Below are 21,786 nucleotides of genomic sequence, written 5' to 3' on the forward strand. Positions count from 1 at the left end.
GCATCGTAAGTATCGTTGTTGGGTCGTCCAAGGTAAACGAGTTTCAATCGGCGATTTAACGAAAATTATGTTTGTTTCTATTTTTGGGCGGTTTAAAATCGTTTTGCCATTGAAAATGAAATTCAATTGCATCAGATGTTGGTGTACGAAATACGTATACCGATTTGTGTGTGATAATTGGCGGTTCGATGGAGACGACCAATTAGAAAATGCCATGACATGTTCATTGTTTGACAGATAAAATAGCAAAATTGTACACAGTGTTGGAAATTAAATGTGGATTGTGTGTCAAAATGTGCTCTGTATAGTATTATGTATATGTGTAACTTAGAAAAGTTTATAGTCGATACGTGAAACCTTTCGATACGAAAGAGCTCGTTTCAGCAAATTTTCACAAACGAATCATATTTCGAAAAGACGTTTTTATTTTAATTTGCCGTCATTTGCATTTCAAAAGCAACCCGTCCTTTTACAGCCAACAACAAAAAACCATTTCTTTTTTTTATTTTCAATAAAATTCTCAATAAATTTAGTGCTTAAATTAAAATGTAAGTGCAATCTTATCACTATCACGACCTTCTTCATCATTCTTTCAATACAAATCGAACGACAATTTTATTTTTTTAACTGGTGATTACTAATTTGCTTTTTGTTTGGACTATATAGAGAGAATGTCATCAGCAGCAGACGTTAATAATTTGGCATCAAAGTCACCTGAGCAAGAAGCTCAATCACCAGCAATCGTTCATGCTAGTGAGAGTGACAAAACATGCGTTGTTTGTTTCAAAATTGTTGACATATTTTCCATTGGCGAATGCGATCATCCCGTTTGTTATGAATGCTCAACAAGTATGCGATCCATAATGTTAATTAAAAAAAAAAAAGAAATCTTCATGTTTCAAATGCGAATTCAATTAATTCCAATGGGATATCTTTTTTTGAAATTTTAGGAATGCGAGTTTTGTGCAAGCAAAATGAATGCCCGATTTGTCGTCGAATAAATCAAAAGGTGAATATTGAATTTGGGTCGGTCTATACAATTTATATGAACCATTTCTTAAAAATAAATTTGCATGAAAACAGGTTATATTCACTTCAGAAATTTTACCATATAAAGAACTCGACCAAAAAAATCGATCGTGCCTTTATGACAAGCAATTTCGAATTTGTTTCACTGGTCAACGTGCTCAAAATGCATTCAGACGTCTTTTGGAACATACATGCAATAAGTGAGTGAAATTGTCAAAAAAAATCAGACACCAAAATGGTTTCTTGTGGATTGCATTAAAAATTGGTTCACATTCATGTTTTTTAGATGCAATATCGAACCATTTGACACTGCTGCCGCATTGAAAGATCATCTTCGGAGAAAACATGAAGTTTTCTATTGTGATATTTGCATGGAACATTTGAAGGTGAATTTTATTGTTCGCAAAATATAATATTATAATGTGAAAATGGCTCAGACTAAAAACGTAAATTCTTTCGAAAAAAAAAAAAGATATTCTCTTTCGAACGACGTGCATATACTAGAGAACAATTGGCAATGCACAGGAGGAAAGGTGATCCAGACAATAAATCGCATCGTGGCCATCCGCTGTGCGAATTCTGTGATGAACGTTATTTAGATCGTGACGAATTATTCCGGCACTTACGAAAAGAGCATTATTTCTGTCACTATTGTGATGCAGACGGTTCAAATCATTTTTATCCGTAACTATCATACATCTTTGTGAAGAAATTATTTTTTTTTTTTAATTTCAACAAAATTTCCGTTTCGCTAGGGATCACACACGTCTGCGTGAACATTTTATCGATCAACACTTTTTATGTGAAGAAGGAGACTGTAAAGAAAATATTTTCACGGCCGTTTTTCGCAGTGATATTGATCTTAAAGGTAATGGTCTAAAATAAAATTGGAATACCATGCGAATTGCGTTTGTTAGAATAAATGTCTAAACAATTTTTTAAAATTTAAAATTAACAGCCCACAAAGCGAATGTACATGGTCAAACATCAAAGCAAGCAAGAACCATTGAATTTCAATTCAATTTGGCGCCACGAGGTCGAGCCAATCATCATCAAGAGAATAACAATGCAAATGTGCAAAATTCCTATGAAACATCAAATACAACAACATCCACCACAAATCTAACGCGTAAAATAATCGATGCAAGAAACGAACAAGAGTTTCCATCTCTTGGCAATGCAACCATCAATATACGTCCAACGGTTGCGTTAAATATGCGACCATCGACAAGTGGTCTTGCTAGAACCAAAGAAAATTTCCCGGCCTTAGGGGGTGGTAGTTCTCAGAGAGAGCCGTTTAAACCACCATCTACGGCGCAAACTGTAAATGCCAGTACGTTACTGTTTAAAACACCAGCCAAACCAGCATCTAACAACAATAATAATACATCGAATAAAAATGGTGCAACAAATAAAGCCAAATCAACGCCAACCAAATCAAATGATTTTCCAGCATTGCCGGGCGGTTCATCGTCGTCGTCGAAACGATCAAATCTTGAAAGTGATATGATTGAAACGCCATTATCGTTCAGTTCATCGGCTGTGTCATCGAAACATCGAGTTTTGGTTCAGGCATTCGATACGTCAAGCTCAGCGGCCAATGCATTAGCCAATCAAAAGATAAAAACCATTCAACGAACCGAAACAAAATCACAATCGGTTGCAGCCGATTATGTGCCATCGATTAAATCAAAGGAAAATTTTCCAGCACTTGGTGGTGCATCATCGTCAGTCGGCGCACCTCAATGGTTGAACGGAACAAATGGTACTGGGAAAAAACAACAACAAATTAGTAAAAAACTAAAAGTCGCACCGGCACCAATTTTACCAACCACTAAATCATTCGAAATCAATAAAAAAGACGATGACCCGAGTAAGAAGGTCAAATCAAAACCAAATCAAAATGAAAAGAAAAAAGATAAAGCCGACAATTCAAATGGTAAAAAAAATGATAGTGTTAAGAAGACAAAAGAGAACAACGAGAAAAATGCCAACGCAAATAAAAGCGAAAAGAAAAGAAACGACTCGATTGCAACAGAGAATAATGGTGACAACAATACAATAAATGGAATTGTTAATTCATATTCATCGGTGGCACATTTTACAATGCCACCACCCGGATTCCCAGCTAAAAGGAATGAAAAGAGCACAACTATTCCGCCCGGTTTTGAAAATTTATCCAGTGACACAACAGCTAGCACATACATGTCACCGTCGAATGCCTTGCAACGAAATCAAGTGAGTAAATCAACTATTTTGAAGTTATCAATTGAAGAAGAATTCTAAACGTTTGTTATTTTTTTATGTAGATTTTAGTTAGTCATTTCATGAAATCGCTGAAAGCACCAGCCGTCGATGAATTTCGCAATGTTTCGAAATTATTTCGCAGTGGATTATGCAATTCTCGTTCTTACTATGAACATTGTGAAGCCGTTTTGGGTGAACGATTCGAAAACATTTTTCCAGAACTTCTTGCTCTACTGCCAGATATAAACAAACAACAGGTAACACCCATCGGTTATAGAAGTTTTATTGTAAATGCGCTGTTTGTTAATCATCATCATTTGTTTTTTGTGTTGAATAGGAACTATACCACACTTATATCGAGAAACACAATGAAGCCAAATCAAGCGATAATTTAAATAAATTACAAAAATACATTCAAGTTTGTGATCGATGCCGACAACTGTTGAAACGTGGCGATGTTCCCGAACACTTAAAGCTTCACAACGAGATTCAAAATGATAACAAATTGAATAAAAATTTTCCGAAATTATCGATTAAAAAGTAAAATTTAAGAAATGATGAATGACCTTTCAAATTTGAAAACAGATAAAAAAACATTGTTTAGGGTAATGTTCGTGTTTCAGAAATGTGAATCAAATCAGACGTCCTTGTATAAAAGAAAAATGAGTACAAAAAGTAAATCTTGTACATTTTTATTAGTAAAAATGAAATGAATAAATTACTTTGAACTTCTTTTATTCGAATAAGATTTCTTTTATCACGTGTTTTTTATATTTTTTTTTTTTAATTTGGGATACATGATATTTGAATCTGTTTAAGTTTATCCAACTGATTGATTTGACGTAGACATTTATTCGAGTAAATACTCATAATTGTGAGTAAATTCCCATTTGGAAAAGAAAATAAATGTGTTCAAACTTCATTTGTGTATTTAATGCGAATCGTAACCGAATTTGGATTGGTTTGATCGGTAACCGTTAGCTCTTGGCCATTTTTCACATTCAATTCTTCGAGCGTTAGCTTCAAATTTGGTCGCAATCGCTCTTCGAGACTTTTCACCGTTGAAATGTACAGTGTTTTATTTTTTCCATCGACATTCATCGTTATGCCTGTTTGAATAAATTTAAAAAAAAAAAAATTAATAAAAAATGGCATATATTTGCATATCATTGAATTTACCTGGGCTTCTCATTTGAAAAGCGACATCGGTGCACAGGAATTCAATCAATCGTTCCAAAGTGATTGAGTCGGCCGATTCAAATGATACCGTCATCGGAATATTTGAGCAATTCAAACAGTCCTCCTTCTTTTCCGATTCAAAAATATACGTATAAATGCCATCAATATCGTTGAACAGCAAACTGTTATTATAGAATTGATAGCAACTTGTGGCAATTTTGAATACTTCTGTAACACAATTTGCCGCAATAATTGCATTGGTACTTGCGACGGCCGGAATTATGTGCTTAAGCACACCTTGAACCAGACGATATGAAAGACCAGTTATGTTGTATTGATTTGCACGCTCTTGTGCCTTTTCATAAACCCATGACACATGCTGCGGATCATCACCATCCAATTCAGAGTCAAACGGACTCTCTTTTTCCCATTGAATCAATTTGACATATTCAATGCAGTGTTCGGGCAAACTAAAAAAAAAACAACAATGAAAAACACCGATAAACAGAAAAAAACAATGACCGATTGTAAGTTACATACCGCGGTGTATTCGCAATGGTACACAATGGATATGTAATTTGTGGCGGATATAATTCCAATGTGCATTCAATGCAAGCTGTTACGCCTGGTAAAATAACACGTGCACCACCTTTAAAGCCTTCAGTGCCACCATCGATGATCGGAATGACCGACGATTGATCGATGCTTCCGTCATCTTCATAAACCAACAACGATGTTACCATGCCATTTATCCATCGGCGGGCAACCAATGAATCCAAACCGCACACCACAATATGAAATTTTCGATAAAAATCTTGATCGTAATCTTGAATCTTGCAAAAATGTGGCGTAACATTACACGAAGGTATTCTAAAATGGTGTGGCAAAAAAATATATATTAGTTGATCTAAAATGATAAAAAAATGTGTTGTGTTCACCTTTCAGTGATGAATTTGGCCGCACATAATGCCTTTGAACTGCCGATATCGTTGCGACGGAACAAAAACTGACGATTCAAATTCGACAAATCAATCGTATCCATATCGATGACATGAATATCACAGAATCCCATCAAAGCCAAATCTTTGAGCAATTCACAGCCCAAACCGCCGGCACCAATCACCAATATTTTACATGTTTTCATCAGAAATTCAAATATATTTACGGATGGTGAAAATTCTGGTTGACAAAATGGACCAGAACGTTCCAAAATTTTTCGAACGTGCATCCATCTTCGGCCAAATGGTTCGGATGATGGTGATGCGTCCATTGCTGTGAAACCCGCTTCAATTTTTTATGCCTACTTATGAAAATGATTAATCTAGGAAACAAAAACTAATAACAATCAATAATGGAACAGAAAAAAAATCCGGCCAAAAATTTGCACTCTCAGTTTTGTATTGTTTATCGTCAAAAATGATAATCTAATGACTTGTTAGTCAAATGTACTTTCAAAAAGGTGACACCACTAAGTATGAACAAAAGTAAAAATGGAGGGTACTTAAGTAAAAGTGATGCATGGAAGTAAAGTTTTTTTTTCATTTAGTTTTTTTGCCTCCACAGAGGCAATTTTTTTTAAAATTTCATCAATATTTATTTTAAAAATTAAAATACTAATAAACAAGCGAGAAAAAAACTCATTTCAAACATTTTGTTTGGCAAAAAAAAAATGGAAATAAAATTTACGCGTAACCGAAACGAGTCTTAAACAATGCGAGACAGATGGTTGGCCATACTGTGTATTGAATGCCATTGTATTGAGTACATATTAGATGCAACTTAATGATTTTCCGTTGCGTTAATGGCAATGGTGCGTGGTGCCAACCAAACAATACGAAATATTTAAAAATTTAAAAAGCCACCAATTGTGACTAATACAAACGGTCGCATTGTCGCACGATAGATGCAAGCCAACACTCACTGTTTTGTTTGAATAAAGTTCATATGAGTGTTGTTTTCATAACTATAAAACAAACGATTTTCATTTTTTTTTATTTTTCTATTCCCGATTTTTGGTACGAATAAAAATAAATTGTGGATTTAGTGTAAAATAAAAAATAGTAAGTGTATTGAAAATATAAATTACACGCATTGTTTGTAGTTGTTGTTTTTTTTTCTCGATGTTGTGTGAAATGAATGTCAATGAAATGAGACACACAACAATTTGAAATGTTTGCTTGATTGAGTTTTAAAAGTGACAAATAAATTCAGTTTAGATAAAATCCTTTCAGTTTTTGCCATTTGTGAATTTCTATCATTTATTTTTTTTCGTTTAAGATTTCGTTATAACAAAATAATAAAAAAAAAACAAGATGACAAACGACAAGAGTCGTAACATGCAAGTAGTGCTGCGTGTACGCCCATTCAGCCGCAGTGAAATGGAACAAAATCAACGTAATATCATTCGTGTTGCCGATCAAAACACAATCATTTTCGATCCCGATGAAGATGAAGATGAATTCTTTTTTCATGGTGCCCGACAAACGCATCGTGATATTACGAAACGTGTTAGTAAAAACTTGACGATGACATTCGATCAGGTGTTTGACAACCAAGCAACAAATCATGATATTTTTATGTTTGCCATGCGACCACTCATTTTGTCCGTACTGGAAGGATACAATTGTTCGGCATTTGTGTACGGGGCCACCGGTGCTGGTAAAACATTTACAATGCTTGGCAATGAAGAAATTCCGGGCATCACTTATTTAACAATGAAAGAGTTATTCAATCAGATCCATGCAAATAGTGAAGATCGAAAATTTGACATTGGCATATCATATCTTGAGGTGTACAACGAACAAGTGATGAATTTACTCACAAAACGTGGCCCATTAAAATTACGTGAAGATGCAAATGGTGTTGCTGTTGGTGGTTTGGAATTAAAACCAATTTTTGATGCAGACGAATTACTTTCATTGCTTGCATTAGGCAATCGCAATCGTACACAGCATCCAACCGATGCCAATGCCGGTAAGTAACACAAATGCAATCATTCCCCAAAAATTGATTTATCAATAATGATTGAAATATGGTTTGTTTTGCAGAGAGTAGCCGCAGTCATGCCATTTTTCAAGTTCACATTCGAATGACAAACAAAAGTAGTAATCAAAAGCGAACCGTAAAATTGTCGATGATCGATTTGGCGGGCAGTGAACGTGGTTCCAGCACAAAATGCATTGGTCAACGATTCAAAGAAGGTGCCAGTATCAATAAATCATTGTTGGCCCTTGGAAATTGTATCAATAAATTAGCCGACGGTTCAAAACATATTCCGTATCGTGACTCAAACATGACGCGCATATTAAAAGACAGTCTTGGTGGCAATTGTCGGACGGTGATGATTGCAAACATTTCACCATCATCGCTTACGTACGAAGACACATACAACACACTCAAATACGCCAGCAGGTAATGAATATGAAATGTGCATTTGTTTGTTAGACGAGTAAAATGTTTGGCATTGAAGACGTCCAACGACGAATCACACCAATTATTTTTTCATGTGTTTTTTTTTGCCTTTTGTAGAGCTCAGAAGATACGTACAACAACTATCAAAAAGAATTTATTCAAAACGAATTTGCCGAAAGAGTTTTATGTGAATAAATTAACCGATAAAACGCACGAAGTTGAAGAACTACAAAAATGCATCAAATCATTACAAGCACAATTGGCCGAACGAAGCTCGAATGTAAACAACAATGTCAATCCAGAGGAGATCATTGCAAACTATATGGCTCAGGCCGATTCATGGAAAGATAAAATAAACAAAATCTACAAAGACATTCGAACGGCACAAGAAAACTACTATTTGATGTCCAGCAAAGAGAAACTATTAAAATTGCGAACAAAATACAAGGAAAACACCGAACAAAGTCGCAAATTATTCAGCATGGACAATGAATGCATGAAAAAAGTAAGTGCAAAGCTTTTAATATTCAATTGAATCAAATGTGTTTTTTTCTTCATTTATTTATCATAACATAGCAATTATTTTAACAAAAGCAAAAAAAATTTTTTTTGATTGGGCTGTCTAATGAATTTCTATTGAATTTGAAAGACATGATTAGTTTAGCAATTCTTTTTGTTTGGTTTCGAAAATTTGTTCGGCTTGTGCCACATATTCATTGGCCATTTCCGTCAATTGTCCTTGTGCTGCAAAATTATCATCTTGCGATATTTTCGTGTTATTTCGAACCTTTTTGAGTATGTCGTTTTGAACACTTTTGATTGCATCACGGCATTTGATGAATAATGCTTTTGCATTTTTCGCCAATGTGGTACGATGTTCCTTGGTCACCTTTGCGATGGGCACATAGATTGTTGTACCTTCTTGTTGTGGATTGAGGTTGAGGCCACTTTTTTGCATGGCCAATAAGGCGGCTGGAATCCATTGCGGAAATGCAATCATATCGATAACAATGGTTTTCGGATTCTTTCGAATAATTTGGGCGATATCTTGTAAATCATGATCTTCACCGTCGACTTTGACTTTGACGGTTTCAATTGAACCGGTTGTTGAACGCAACGATAAATGTTTTATATAATCCGACTGCAATGTATCGACTGGCTTCTGTAACTTCTGTCGATATTTGTCCAAATTTACAATCTCATTTAATTGGCTTTCGGGTAATTTGTATGTCGCAAATTTAACGCCTTTATTTCGTGCCTTTTCCTTTTGTTTTCCTTTGGCATAGTGACGCACACTCCCGAATTGCACGGCTGTTGCAACACTTATATTATTTTCTATGAATCTACACGGTTTTGGCATCGTTAATGTTGCACTTCTAATTCCAATGCTGCGTAATGTTGGACACAACATCGAAATTGAACGTACTGGAAACATTTTTTTGTAGATTTTCAAATACGTACAATTCGAAAGTATTTATTTATTCGATCAGTCTTATTGACGGTAGTTTTTTTTTATTTGATATAATTAAAGTGTCAAAGTCAAGCGAAATGCGGTTGGCCATCTGTTGGCACAACGTTGAACTAATACTTAGCGACCTGTTCACAAACGTATTCGTTGCCTTTTTAATGAAAAAAAAAAAAAACATTTTTTTTTCTAATTTAATTTTTGATAATTAATTAATAAATAATTTATATTCTTTTTTCCAACAGGATCTTGCTCGAGTGGAAGCATCCATTGGAAAGTTCAGCAAACAAATGGATGTATTCCGAATGGATAAGGATCGATGGATGGCTCGTTTCAAGGCAAGCCGAACGCAATTGACTGAAATTCAAAATGAAATTGCCAATTTGGTGAGTAATTTTTTTAACATAAAATCAAAGATTGAATTTCATCAAATGACACATAATTTTTTCGTTCTCATTTAGAACAATCCGATTTTGCAATCGTATTTGGTGAGCAAGGATATTGAGCAAAAGAATACAGAACTGCTATTAAAATCCGATCATACAATGAAGGTGTTGCAAATCTACAATCATGAAAATGAAAAATCACGCAAAATAATCGAATTAAGTGATGAGATATTGCAAGATGCCTATTATTTATTGAATGGAAATATGTTGATCACAGAAGCAATGCGTGAAAAGTTTAGACAAGTCTATAAATTTCATGACCAACGTGGTGTTAAATTTACGGAATCAGACGAGGTGTTTGAAATTACCGAGAATACAAATCAAATTGATTACCTATTCGACGCCGACTTATTGTCAAAAGATGATGATGACGTCAACGACGACGACATGGTTGTGCATACGAACAAAAGAAATCGTGAAAGTGCCAACGATATCGAAGTTATTCCAACAAAGAAACGTGTCGTCCGATCAATTTTCGATGGCCAAAATCTAGACGCAACACAAGTATTGGAAAAACATGACGATTTAAATTCCGATGATGCTAATATGAATGCAACATTTGCCATCAAACCGAAAATCAATTTGAATGCAATCAAAGGTGCATCGGTGCGCGCCTTAAAAGAAAGCAATCCGAATGTGCATAAAGGTTTTGCAGCTCCAAAAGCAGTCACAAAACCAATGACCAAAGTCAAATCAACGTTAATTGTACCGATGAAGGAAAACAAACGAACGCCGTTAAAAATTCGACGAAGCCCAAGACGAAGCCCACGATGTGTAGTCAGTAAGTAAACAAATCATTTTTTTTTTAATTTCTTTGGAAGCAAAGTGACTAAATCTCCCGGTTTATTTCAGATGGCATACGAACAAAAATCAACAAATCCAACGATATTTTGGCCCGACGAGGAAAAGATGATGCTATCAATCGATACAGAGTTTTCCCTAAGAAATAACAGCCGAACATTATTAGCTGAGGAAATTCAAATTGTATAGATAAAACACTCTGTTAGTAAACTGTTAGTAAACATGCATCACTTTCGTAAAAAAAACGGCGCTTATGTCCATTTGTATTGGGTGTAACCAGTTTCATTGTCACTGTAAAAAATATCATTAAAGAAATCATATATATACAAAAGAAACAACAAAGCATAGCACGATTGTTTAGAAATGTCATGTGTTCGAATGCCGTATTTAGTTGTCGATCAATTAGGGAACGTAGTAATGATAAGTGTAAGCATTAATTTTTTAGCAAGTGTGATAAGTAAGAAACAAGAATTCGATATTCAATTAAAATTTTCATTTTTTCCCAGCTCTCTCATATAAAACGTAAACCTATCCTAGTGAAATCATGTAATAATGAGCAACAAAAGCACATAAACATTTTTATTCATAGATCGCCTCAAATAACTTGTTAAGAAAACATGTTTAACAAATTCAAAATAAAATTAAATAAAGCCAGGATTTTCAAGTATGTTTTTTTTGCTGTTGAATAATAGTTAATTTAAAACAGGATTGATTCTGAATCTGTATAGTTATGAAAAAGCCGATTTTAGTCGTCAAGATTTAAATAATAGACTCTTTTCTTTTTATTCGCAATTCGAAATAAACATATAATCTGTTTTTTTAAATTAAATATTGAACAAATGATATAAATAAAGCACATTGAGAAAAGACGATATGGCTGCTTGACTCTTCTTATTGTCACTCTGTCTTAAACATCGTTACGAACAGCAAAAACTGTACTAGAGTACAAACAGTAAAGTGTACTGCACACACGTATTTATTGTCAAGCATCTTGTTACTGTACAAATTCATTTATGGCTGCTGATATTGGTCAAAGTTCATTTTTATCTCACTCCTCAAGCCACTCATTGGCTCGAATCAATACTGTTGGATTTTCGATGTCCGATTTACTTTGGATCAATTTCAATTCTCGTTGTTGTGCCGTTGGTTTTTCTTTGCTCAAATCTGCGACGAACGAAAAAAAAAATGGGAAAATCAATATTTAAAATGTACGATAATTGATTAAAAACATACCAACTGATTGTGATATTGCTTTTACTGTGTTCCTCAATACAGCCTGTACAGAGGCTATCGTATGTTCAAGTGCTTCAGAAAGACTCGATTTTGTGGTGGAATGGGCCAAAAATAATGCTGCAAATAAATCACCAACACCCGTAAATACCAGATTGGAATTGCCAAGGGTTGGAATTGATATGGTGTGCCTTGACCTTTTCTCGCCTACAAACAGATAAATAATTGTCAATAGAACATTTTTTTTTTACTAAAAATGTGTGATTTTTTATTACCATTTTTATGGCTCAAAAATCCGATTAGTACATCATTTGACGCAAAGTTAGTTGATGATAAAACAACAGTTCGAACACCTTTTGCATGAAACCAATCGGTTGCTTTCCATGCATCTTCCTTCGAATTTATTTGGATTCCAGATAGTAATTCGGCTTCAAATTGATTTGGCGTGCATACATCGCATAATGGCAATATATCGTTTTGATAGATTGGAATTAAACTCTCTGGTACGTACAAATGTCCATTATCACCCAAAACTGGATCACATACTGCAAACAAAAATGATGATAACTCAATAAGGTCAATTTTCTAATCATTTCAAATGATTTTTCAATCGTGCATTTACCATATACAAATGTTGGATTTGCTTGACGCATGGCTTTAACGATGTCCTTAATTTCGGTTAAAAAGGAATCGTTCCCAATATAACCAGTTAGTAAATGTGAATAAGTACTGAGTAAACCGTTTTGCTCCAATCCGCTAAAAACATGATCTATTCCAAAATAGAATAAAATGTTGAACAAATATAAAAAAGTATTACTGTATATTTGAACTCACTCAATTCCTTATCGCTTAATACTTGTCCCTTGACATGTTTGTAGCCAGTGTGGTTTGAATAATTCACTGAATTAATTGCATCCACATCGAAACCCAAAACCTATATTCAAAATAGAATCGTTCACAAAATTTGAACCCTCAATAGATTGCGGTGAATTGAAAACGGAGTGAGACGACAAATCAAACCTGAAGTGGAAATGTTGCACTTTTGTTGCCCACATATCCATGCACGACATGGCTTTGAATCGCTAAAACGCGTCTATTTGACGTTGTTGCATCAAAATTAAAATCACTGCTCATTTTTAAGCACACCCGTCTCTTAACACTCAATTCTGGAATGAATAAAATGTGACCGATAGTTTTAGATTGCGACCAACAGCTGATCAAATTGAGAGATGAAACTATGATAAGTGGTTTTTGAGATGGCTTAAACTCAACTGATTGTGAAATGTCAACATTTTTATTTATCTTCAAAACGAATTACCAAATATTACCAACCAAATAAATAAGCGTTCAGGCGAGACGAGATGATTGTATTTGAATTGCAACAGCACGTCTTGTACAAAAACATAAAAATTGATAAATTGTTTGCTTAATAATAAAGACAGTCATCGAAATGTCTGTTCTCACACAACCATAATTGACTTTGAACTTGCACTATAAATTCCAACAAAAATTAACAACGATTTAAATAATTACTAAATGAATTTGATGAACTTAATGAACAGTTTACTCTATCAAACAAAATCAACAATAGCAACCACATGCACTTTTTCTTGATGTCATCGTATCTATAATTTATATATATACAAAACTTATATAAGCAAATATATGATGTTACTCACTGGAAGACTGAAGTTGATTCTTATGACTTAAACTATGCTATTGAAAATCTATTCTACTGATAACCATGAGATCTCAACCACAACACTTAAAACAATTATTTTCTTTGTCGTATTTTCGCTTTCTTATCATTATCATCTATCATAATGAAGCAGTAACATTGAAAACACACAATTTTGACAAATTTCATGCTTTTACGCGTGAACATAATATGTCTTCAATTTTAAATCGACTTTCAATAGATGGCGCCACCAAACCCATTCGATGTCACATTTTATATTTCAAATTGCATTTTATTTTTGATTTTTATACTCTGAGTAAATGGATTTATTTAATAGAATAATAATGAGATTTTCGTGTGTTTTAAATAAATCAAATTAATTTGTTTAATTTTTACTTCAACACACTATTGAATTTATTAGAAAACCCAAATGTACATTTCAGAAGCTATGCTTCCTTCATCAGTGAGAATGTGAAACAAACTGACACAATTTACAAAAATCAAATGACAATAAAAGCAATGATATATTAAATTTTAAATGACCAAAAATGAAATGTATGCTATGTTTTAAATTTGAATCTTACTGAAAATTGAATTTCTATTTGCAAATTCCAAAATGACCCAGAATGAAATGTTTACTATGTTTTTAAAATTTAATCTTACTGAAAGTTGAATTTTTGATTGGACCATCATTTTCATTCATTAAATTATTTCGATTTTTATGTATAAAATATGACTCAAATGCATCTAATTCATAATATTTGTTTACATTTTTAAGCAACTTTAATTGTGCTTCATTAGTTTGATGATCTTTCTCTTTCATATGTTTGGCCACGCTTGACTTGTCGACCTCCAATCTTTTCGTGTGTGCATCGTGTTCACTGTATCGTATGATAATTTTCCTACGTGATTGGCCTATGTATTCTTCGTCACAGATTGCACATTTGATTGAGTATATTCCCGACTGATGTTTATCGTCGATTTTATCCTTTGAACCACCTATCAAATGTTTGAGTTTTTTATCACTATATTCGCTAATTTTGATGTTATGGATGCTCAAAATCTTCCTGATATTTCGTGTTAATACAGGATAGTAACAAATACTTGACCAAAGGTCAATGCCACTCTCACTGTTATCTCTTATGGTGTTCAATGTGGTGTATTCTCTTAGTTCTTTCTTTCTTTTGTGTGCAATTAACAAATCATCAATCAGTTGTTCAGTGTAACCATTTATATTTGCAATTTGTTTTATTCGCTGTATTTCTTTGGTCAAATTTTCTTCATTCATTGGAATGTTGAGCGCTCTATATATCATCGAATGAAAACTTGCAATTTTGTGTTGAAAAGAATGAAATGAATCCGATGTAATGTAACGACCTGTGGTGGTTGGTTTGCGAAAAATATCAAATTCAAGCTTTCCTGCGTTGCGACTGATGGTTAAATCAAGGAAATTCAGTTTATCTTCTTGCTCTTCTTCATACGTAAACTTGATCGAGGTATATCTTGTGCCATTTAAACGGTTCAAAAATTGTCTCAAACCTTGCTTTTTCATAATTGCATAAACATCATCTACATATCGATACCAAATGCGTGGAAAACTTCCCTCTTTCCTCAACTCCGTTTCAAAGTTTGACAAAAACAAATTGGCTAAAAATGGACTTAATGGTGAGCCCATACAGCATCCAAATTCCTGACGATAGTATTTTCCGTTAAAACAAAACCAATTTTCTTCCATACATAATTTAGTGAGTTTGATATATTCGTCAATTTTTTTGATATCAATGTTGTTCTGTTCTAACCACTTACGTAGAAAAATTAACGTGTCATTAATTGGTATGTTCGGAAATAACGCTTCCACATCAAATGAAACTTGAATTTCATTTTCATTGATCTCAACATCTTGGATTTTGTTTACAAACTCGACTGAATTTCTAATTGCTGATGATTCAAATTTGATCGCCATTGAGTTGAATTCATTAAGAAGCCAAACAGCAAGTTTCTCAGTTGGAGCATTAGTGTTTGGTGATATTGGACGCAATTTCCGGCCGGGTTTATGTAGTTTAATTTGAGTGTAAAAACGAGGAATTGTCGGATTTGAAACGTGTAGTTTCAAAGTTAAGAAATCTTCTGCAAAAAAATCAGCTGCTGTTTTAACTGCCAATTTTGTCCTCCTAATCATGCCTGGTAATGGAAATCAGGAATTTGGATGCTGTATGGGCTCACCATTAAGTCCATTTTTAGCCAATTTGTTTTTGTCAAACTTTGAAACGGAGTTGAGGAAAGAGGGAAGTTTTCCACGCATTTGGTATCGATATGTAGATGATGTTTATGCAATTATGAAAAAGCAAGGTTTGAGACAATTTTTGAACCGTTTAAATGGCACAAGATATACCTCGATCAAGTTTACGTATGAAGAAGAGCAAGAAGATAAACTGAATTTCCTTGATTTAACCATCAGTCGCAACGCAGGAAAGCTTGAATTTGATATTTTTCGCAAACCAACCACCACAGGTCGTTACATTACATCGGATTCATTTCATTCTTTTCAACACAAAATTGCAAGTTTTCATTCGATGATATATAGAGCGCTCAACATTCCAATGAATGAAGAAAATTTGACCAAAGAAATACAGCGAATAAAACAAATTGCAAATATAAATGGTTACACTGAACAACTGATTGATGATTTGTTAATTGCACACAAAAGAAAGAAAGAACTAAGAGAATACACCACATTGAACACCATAAGAGATAACAGTGAGAGTGGCATTGACCTTTGGTCAAGTATTTGTTACTATCCTGTATTAACACGAAATATCAGGAAGATTTTGAGCATCCATAACATCAAAATTAGCGAATATAGTGATAAAAAACTCAAACATTTGATAGGTGGTTCAAAGGATAAAATCGACGATAAACATCAGTCGGGAATATACTCAATCAAATGTGCAATCTGTGACGAAGAATACATAGGCCAATCACGTAGGAAAATTATCATACGATACAGTGAACACGATGCACACACGAAAAGATTGGAGGTCGACAAGTCAAGCGTGGCCAAACATATGAAAGAGAAAGATCATCAAACTAATGAAGCACAATTAAAGTTGCTTAAAAATGTAAACAAATATTATGAATTAGATGCATTTGAGTCATATTTTATACATAAAAATCGAAATAATTTAATGAATGAAAATGATGGTCCAATCAAAAATTCAATTTTCAGTAAGATTAAATTTTAAAAACATAGTAAACATTTCATTCTGGGTCATTTTGGAATTTGCAAATAGAAATTCAATTTTCAGTAAGATTCAAATTTAAAACATAGCATACATTTCATTTTTGGTCATTTAAAATTTAATATATCATTGCTTTTATTGTCATTTGATTTTTGTAAATTGTGTCAGTTTGTTTCACATTCTCACTGATGAAGGAAGCATAGCTTCTGAAATGTACATTTGGGTTTTCTAATAAATTCAATAGTGTGTTGAAGTAAAAATTAAACAAATTAATTTGATTTGGATTTATTTAAACCATTATCTTGTAGCAGAGGACATAAACAGCAAAAACACTTCAAACTGTGTGAATATTAGAAGTAACATTAGCAATTCATACTAAATTCAAACACATTTTTTTCAAAAGATTTGAAAATATAATATTTATTTCACTGCTGTTTTCAGTCCGTTGTGTTTGGAATTACATTGTTTTATTCACAGAAAATATTCTTGATTTTTTTTTTCACTTTGATCAAATCTACTTTGAGAGTGAACAGTTGAAATGGAATGAAGAAAAGATGACATAAATCTAAATGTTTACTCGACCCGAAAACAAATCAAAGAAACCGAAAATGGGAGATAATAAACAAAAACGATCATCGTTTACACATTTTACTTGTGTTAAAATTACCAATCCAACTATTCAAGAGAATTGTGCGATGTTAAAAGTATTGATTTTCAGCATTGAATTCTAGTTATAATTTAACTATTGTGTTATGCATATTTAACAGGATAGCATACTGAGCAATGAGAAGATAAAAAATGTCCCAGAAGCGGTTTTCATGAGACAAAAAAAACTCCATATAACATTCGGGATGATGCTCTTGAAGAATGCGGATGATCACAACCGGGCAATACAGATCCTTAATGATTGTAACGAAAATATTGTGAAGTAAACCAATAAATGCACAGAATAAGACACGAATATTTATCCATTTCTTGTATGTACTTAGGCCAGTCATAAGCAACTACGGTAAAATCACGATCAATGTGCATGGATTAGATGTAATGAATAGAAACCGGAAAAAGGCACGAGTAGTCTATGCAAAAATTGAATCAGAAGCTCTACAAAAAGTTGCCGATGGCATTACCAGAGCATTCATCGATGCAGGTTGAATAATAATACAAATCAATAGATGTATGTAAAAAAATATGAAATTATTTTTTTATTTTTTTAAATTCAAGGTTTATCAAAACAAGAATCTGATCGAAACGCTGTAAAATTACATATGACTGTGATGAATGTGAGATATGCGACAGATGGCACAAAATCCATTGATGCCACACAAATTTTGGAACATTATGGTGATTTTGAGTTTGGTTTTCAAGAAATAAATCACATTCATTTAGTTGCTCTGTCTAAAATTGCTTATGCCGGCCCCGATGGTTTCTACAGATGTATAGCCAGAATTGAATTTTAATGAAAACAATGGACTGACACAATAAATGCTGATTAATGATAGATGATTTTAATGGAAACTATTCGCCTTTTATAAACAAAACTGTTATTCTTATCTCATGTTATTTTTCATCGCAATCGATACGATTAGTAGAAATTGTTTTCATCAATTTCTTTTGACATTTGATTAATTTAACTATTGGTTATTGGAAGATTTAATAAAAACAAAAATTAAATTCTTTGCACAATTTATGATTTATTTATTTCAAGTTTAAATGTCCACCTTATACCAGACGACAGTACAGATGTGTTTACTTATAATATATTTTTAGAATATATTTTTCTTATTTAAAAAAACCAAGTATTGGTTGACATTTTTTCTTAAAAGTAACTTAGTTTCAAAGTGCTATACATTTTTTAATAGGAATTATAGTTTCGAAAGGGATAGTGATAGAAGTGAAAATATATTATAATTGACACTTTCATAACTTACTAATCATAATCAAATATGTGGTTTTAAAAATCTTAATCATAGGGTGAAAAATAAAAATTACTCTGAATGCCATATGGAAAATAGCATGTGCGAGGTAGAGAAGGTGTGGGTAGACAGATATCTCCTCTACAATTGTACTGTGAAAAAAGGTACCATTCAGACAGCATTTATTCTGGCCAGAAAAATATTTGCTTGGGTTTCGCAATAGTTCTATTTCTGGTATGTTGGTGACAAAAACGGTATTCCATGGAACGGTTCTGGTAAAATTCAATGAAATAATAATTAGTTTTTGCTTTCGAACAATAAATTCGAGAAGTGAAAATCTTACCGTGATTTTGGTAGAGTCTTTGTAGCTTCAATTCTAGGGCGGCCAACTTCAATTCCTGACACAACGTGTAGTCTCAAATTGTTTTGATCTGGACAATCTATATTCGCAAATGTTAACTTAACAACACAAAATGCTATTGCTAACCCCAGAATAAATTTGTACGCCAACATTATAAAAAGTTGTACAATGTGTACGATCTTTTGACTGTTTAAAAGAATATTATGCAGTCAAATCAAATGCCAGTTACTTTTATTCAATCTTTGGAGAGTATTGCCCTACAAATGCAAATTAAAAAAGACAGAGACTAGAATTATTAAGCCTTTGGATAAGCCAGCTTCAAACGGCTCCAATAAAACATAAACCCAATTTTTAAGTGCATTAGTAATACTTTTAGGTGCTAATAAACAAATAAGCTAAAAAAAATCTCAATTGAAATGATGAATATAAATCACAGCGGACGGCAGTTCGCGCGAGTGACGAAACCACATTAGTGTGTTGAAAAGTCGAACTCGCTATATATACACGAAATATACGAAATCCAGACCTAGAAGGGCTTTGGCCGATTGATGTATGGTTGGAAAGCCCTTAGGCCATAGGTTAAGAAAAAATATCTAAGTAAGTTGAAAAATCGGTCCGTCTGTCTTCAAAATATTGTCCTTTCTTGAAAAGGGGCGAAATTCAGTTCTGCAGCCATAGATAGCACCAAATGAGGTCGTTGACCCCTGAAACATCGATATCCTGATTCTAGAGCTTAATTCCTTTCCAACGATACCTCAAACGTCGAAATCGGTCAATCCGTTCAAATGTCATATGAATCTCTATGAAAAATCAAAATGTCTGTGCGATTTTGCGTACTCGATTTTGATCTTTTTGAAACTTTGTGGGAGACTTTTTGTTCCGGCACTTTTCGATACGGCCACTTTTCGATGTTGGTCTTTTATTTTCACTCTAAACATGAACTTGAACTTTTATTTTTACGCTGCGCACGGTGGTGTTTTATTTTCAAAGCAAATAAGTTCACGTTTTATTGGAAGTCCTATCAAGTTGAGTTTTTATTTATTTCAGCGGTCTTCCGTGTTTTTCATACAAGCCTTCCATGAAAAAACATATTTCTTTTCCTTCGATTTACAAATTCTATTCAATTTTCTGTATCATCTGATGAGATCAGAATAAAAAAACTCTTATTCCTAACGGGATTGATAACAGGAACTGCGCAGCGTAAAAATAAAAGTTCAACATGTTTAGAGTGAAAATAAAAGACCAACATGAATCATGTTGCTCTTTTATTTTCATCTCAGTTTAGTTGGTCATTTATTTTTACCGATTTCATGATTGAGATTTTTTTATATCAAAATTTCAGCTCACTTTAACCCCAACCCATTCAAATGATCTATTTTATTTGAACAATTCATATAAAATCAAATAAATAGATCTTATATATTTATTTGGATTCAAATCAATTCTAACTACCGATTGTTGTCGAATTGAAAAAATTAAAGAAAACAAGCAAAACTATGCACACACGGAAATAATGTATAGATTATTGGTAGAAATGATTTTTTTTTTTTAAATCTATACAAAAGTTTAGATATCTCAACAAAAATTTATTTTTTATTAAAAAAACAATTTTCTTTAATGTGTTAGTTTTTAATAAATACGGGAAAATAAAAATAAAAACCGTAACTATATCTATTGGTGTGTGATATAGGCTATGTTGCCCGATCTGTTTTTGTTGTAAAAAAGTAGTTTGCCGTCAAATTCGAAAAGTTCGTTGGATTTGTTTTTAAGCCAGTTATAGGCAGGTTGCCTGTGAAAACCATTGCTTGCTTGAAGTAAATTTTGCCATTCATTAAATGGTTTAATATCCCTGTTTATATCGATTTTATCATAAAAATTTAATGCAAGATTAACGGTTTGACATCTGTGTTAATTAATTTATTTTTAAAAATGTTATTCAACTGGCCAAGGGCTGATTTTGATTTGTTTATTGTGTAATCGATTTGTCTATAGAAATTTAAATCGGGGGTAAAAATTACTCCCAAATATTTAATCTTCTTTGTCTTGGCGATTAAGTGGTTATTCAACGTGAATTGACATTTGTATGCTTGTTTTCTATTATTATTATTGTTTGTATTTTGTTATTGTGTAGTGTCCAACAAAGGACATTGAAATGGTTTTTTCCGAATTTAACATTATTTTCCATGTATCGAAGTAATTTGAGAGAGTTTCCAAATAACTATTGAGGTCGTCTCTTAAATCTTCAATATTATTTTTCTCATTGTATGCGATAATTGCCGTGTCATCGGCAAATTGACTTAATTTTATTTGTGTGTCATTAATGGGATAGAATGTAGGCATGTCCGATATGTAGATTGAGAAGCAAATTGGAGAAATGACTGCTCCCTGTGCAACTTCATTGGGAATTTTATATTTGTTTGTGGTGTATTCACCGATTCTAACTTGAAAAAATCTTTCTGTGGAGAAGTTAAGTATATATTTACATAGCCAAGGGTTGATGCCGAATTTTTTCATTTTTTAAATTAAAGCCGGGATCCATACAGTGTCGAAAGCCTTTTGAATGTCCAAAAGGATCACATGTAGTGGTTTGGCCTCGCTGACTTTATTAACAATTATATTGTTAAAATTTGCTAAAGCATGAGTGGTTGAAGTTTTTTCTCTAAATCCAAATTTTCCTTCCTTAGGAATGGGAATAATTATTGATTCTTTCCAAATTTTTGGTGTGTACGCATTATTAATTATATGGTTAAAAAAAATTGTTATTTTTTTCCAAATGTCCTCACTGAG

The 21,786-nt window shown here is 33.1% G+C and overlaps 6 protein-coding genes across 11 annotated transcripts; 3 read left to right on the top strand and 3 right to left on the bottom strand.

The window, feature by feature from the left end:
* Positions 1 to 275: 275 nt before the first annotated feature.
* On the top strand, positions 276 to 4,024 carry LOC116339160 (E3 ubiquitin-protein ligase ZNF598). Its single transcript, XM_031764868.1, has 10 exons — positions 276 to 548; positions 667 to 849; positions 951 to 1,009; positions 1,084 to 1,229; positions 1,316 to 1,415; positions 1,502 to 1,713; positions 1,785 to 1,897; positions 1,988 to 3,267; positions 3,339 to 3,533; positions 3,614 to 4,024. The coding sequence occupies exons 2-10, from the start codon at positions 672 to 674 to the stop codon at positions 3,818 to 3,820; spliced, it is 2,490 nt and encodes an 829-aa protein (XP_031620728.1). The 5' UTR covers positions 276 to 548; positions 667 to 671; the 3' UTR covers positions 3,821 to 4,024.
* Positions 3,995 to 5,891, bottom strand: LOC116339161 (nedd8-activating enzyme E1 catalytic subunit). The gene is made up of 4 exons (XM_031764869.1): positions 5,394 to 5,891; positions 4,996 to 5,325; positions 4,456 to 4,925; positions 3,995 to 4,385 (listed from the first exon to the last, which is right to left on the bottom strand). Exons 1-4 carry the CDS (start codon positions 5,723 to 5,725, stop codon positions 4,189 to 4,191), a joined length of 1,329 nt encoding a protein of 442 aa, XP_031620729.1. The 5' UTR covers positions 5,726 to 5,891; the 3' UTR covers positions 3,995 to 4,188.
* Positions 5,892 to 6,342: 451 nt separating this feature from the next.
* LOC116339109 (kinesin-like protein KIF18A) lies at positions 6,343 to 11,235 on the top strand. Its single transcript, XM_031764774.1, has 7 exons — positions 6,343 to 6,515; positions 6,733 to 7,428; positions 7,503 to 7,866; positions 7,984 to 8,371; positions 9,577 to 9,717; positions 9,793 to 10,558; positions 10,630 to 11,235. Exons 2-7 carry the CDS (start codon positions 6,768 to 6,770, stop codon positions 10,725 to 10,727), a joined length of 2,418 nt encoding a protein of 805 aa, XP_031620634.1. The 5' UTR covers positions 6,343 to 6,515; positions 6,733 to 6,767; the 3' UTR covers positions 10,728 to 11,235.
* LOC116339111 (ribosome-recycling factor, mitochondrial) lies at positions 8,445 to 9,392 on the bottom strand. Its single transcript, XM_031764781.1, has one exon. It carries the CDS (start codon positions 9,299 to 9,301, stop codon positions 8,522 to 8,524), a length of 780 nt encoding a protein of 259 aa, XP_031620641.1. The 5' UTR covers positions 9,302 to 9,392; the 3' UTR covers positions 8,445 to 8,521.
* An 86-nt stretch (positions 11,236 to 11,321) lies between the features above and the next one.
* Positions 11,322 to 13,645, bottom strand: LOC116339110 (pyridoxal kinase). 5 transcript variants are annotated; one of them, XM_031764776.1, is made up of 8 exons: positions 13,488 to 13,645; positions 13,141 to 13,198; positions 12,829 to 12,974; positions 12,643 to 12,742; positions 12,431 to 12,577; positions 12,084 to 12,353; positions 11,812 to 12,015; positions 11,322 to 11,742 (listed from the first exon to the last, which is right to left on the bottom strand). In XM_031764776.1, exons 3-8 carry the CDS (start codon positions 12,940 to 12,942, stop codon positions 11,627 to 11,629), a joined length of 951 nt encoding a protein of 316 aa, XP_031620636.1. In that variant the 5' UTR covers positions 12,943 to 12,974; positions 13,141 to 13,198; positions 13,488 to 13,645; the 3' UTR covers positions 11,322 to 11,626. The 5 variants fall into 5 exon arrangements, with proteins under 5 accessions (XP_031620636.1, XP_031620638.1, XP_031620639.1 ...); XM_031764778.1 differs by having other exon boundaries at positions 12,829 to 13,021; XM_031764779.1 differs by having other exon boundaries at positions 13,127 to 13,198.
* Positions 13,646 to 16,961: 3,316 nt separating this feature from the next.
* On the top strand, positions 16,962 to 18,234 carry LOC116339292. Of its 2 annotated transcripts, none has more exons than XM_031765084.1 (5): positions 16,962 to 17,081; positions 17,250 to 17,429; positions 17,493 to 17,653; positions 17,715 to 17,872; positions 17,947 to 18,234. In XM_031765084.1, exons 2-5 carry the CDS (start codon positions 17,295 to 17,297, stop codon positions 18,180 to 18,182), a joined length of 690 nt encoding a protein of 229 aa, XP_031620944.1. In that variant the 5' UTR covers positions 16,962 to 17,081; positions 17,250 to 17,294; the 3' UTR covers positions 18,183 to 18,234. The 2 variants fall into 2 exon arrangements, with proteins under 2 accessions (XP_031620944.1, XP_031620945.1); XM_031765085.1 differs by having other exon boundaries at positions 17,259 to 17,429.
* The last annotated feature ends 3,552 nt before the right edge of the window (positions 18,235 to 21,786 follow it).

This window comes from Contarinia nasturtii, unplaced genomic scaffold (assembly GCF_009176525.2).
Source record: "Contarinia nasturtii isolate CC-2019 unplaced genomic scaffold, AAFC_CNas_1.1 Cnas_scaffold_493, whole genome shotgun sequence".
In the NCBI taxonomy this organism is placed as follows: Eukaryota; Metazoa; Arthropoda; class Insecta; order Diptera; family Cecidomyiidae; genus Contarinia; species Contarinia nasturtii.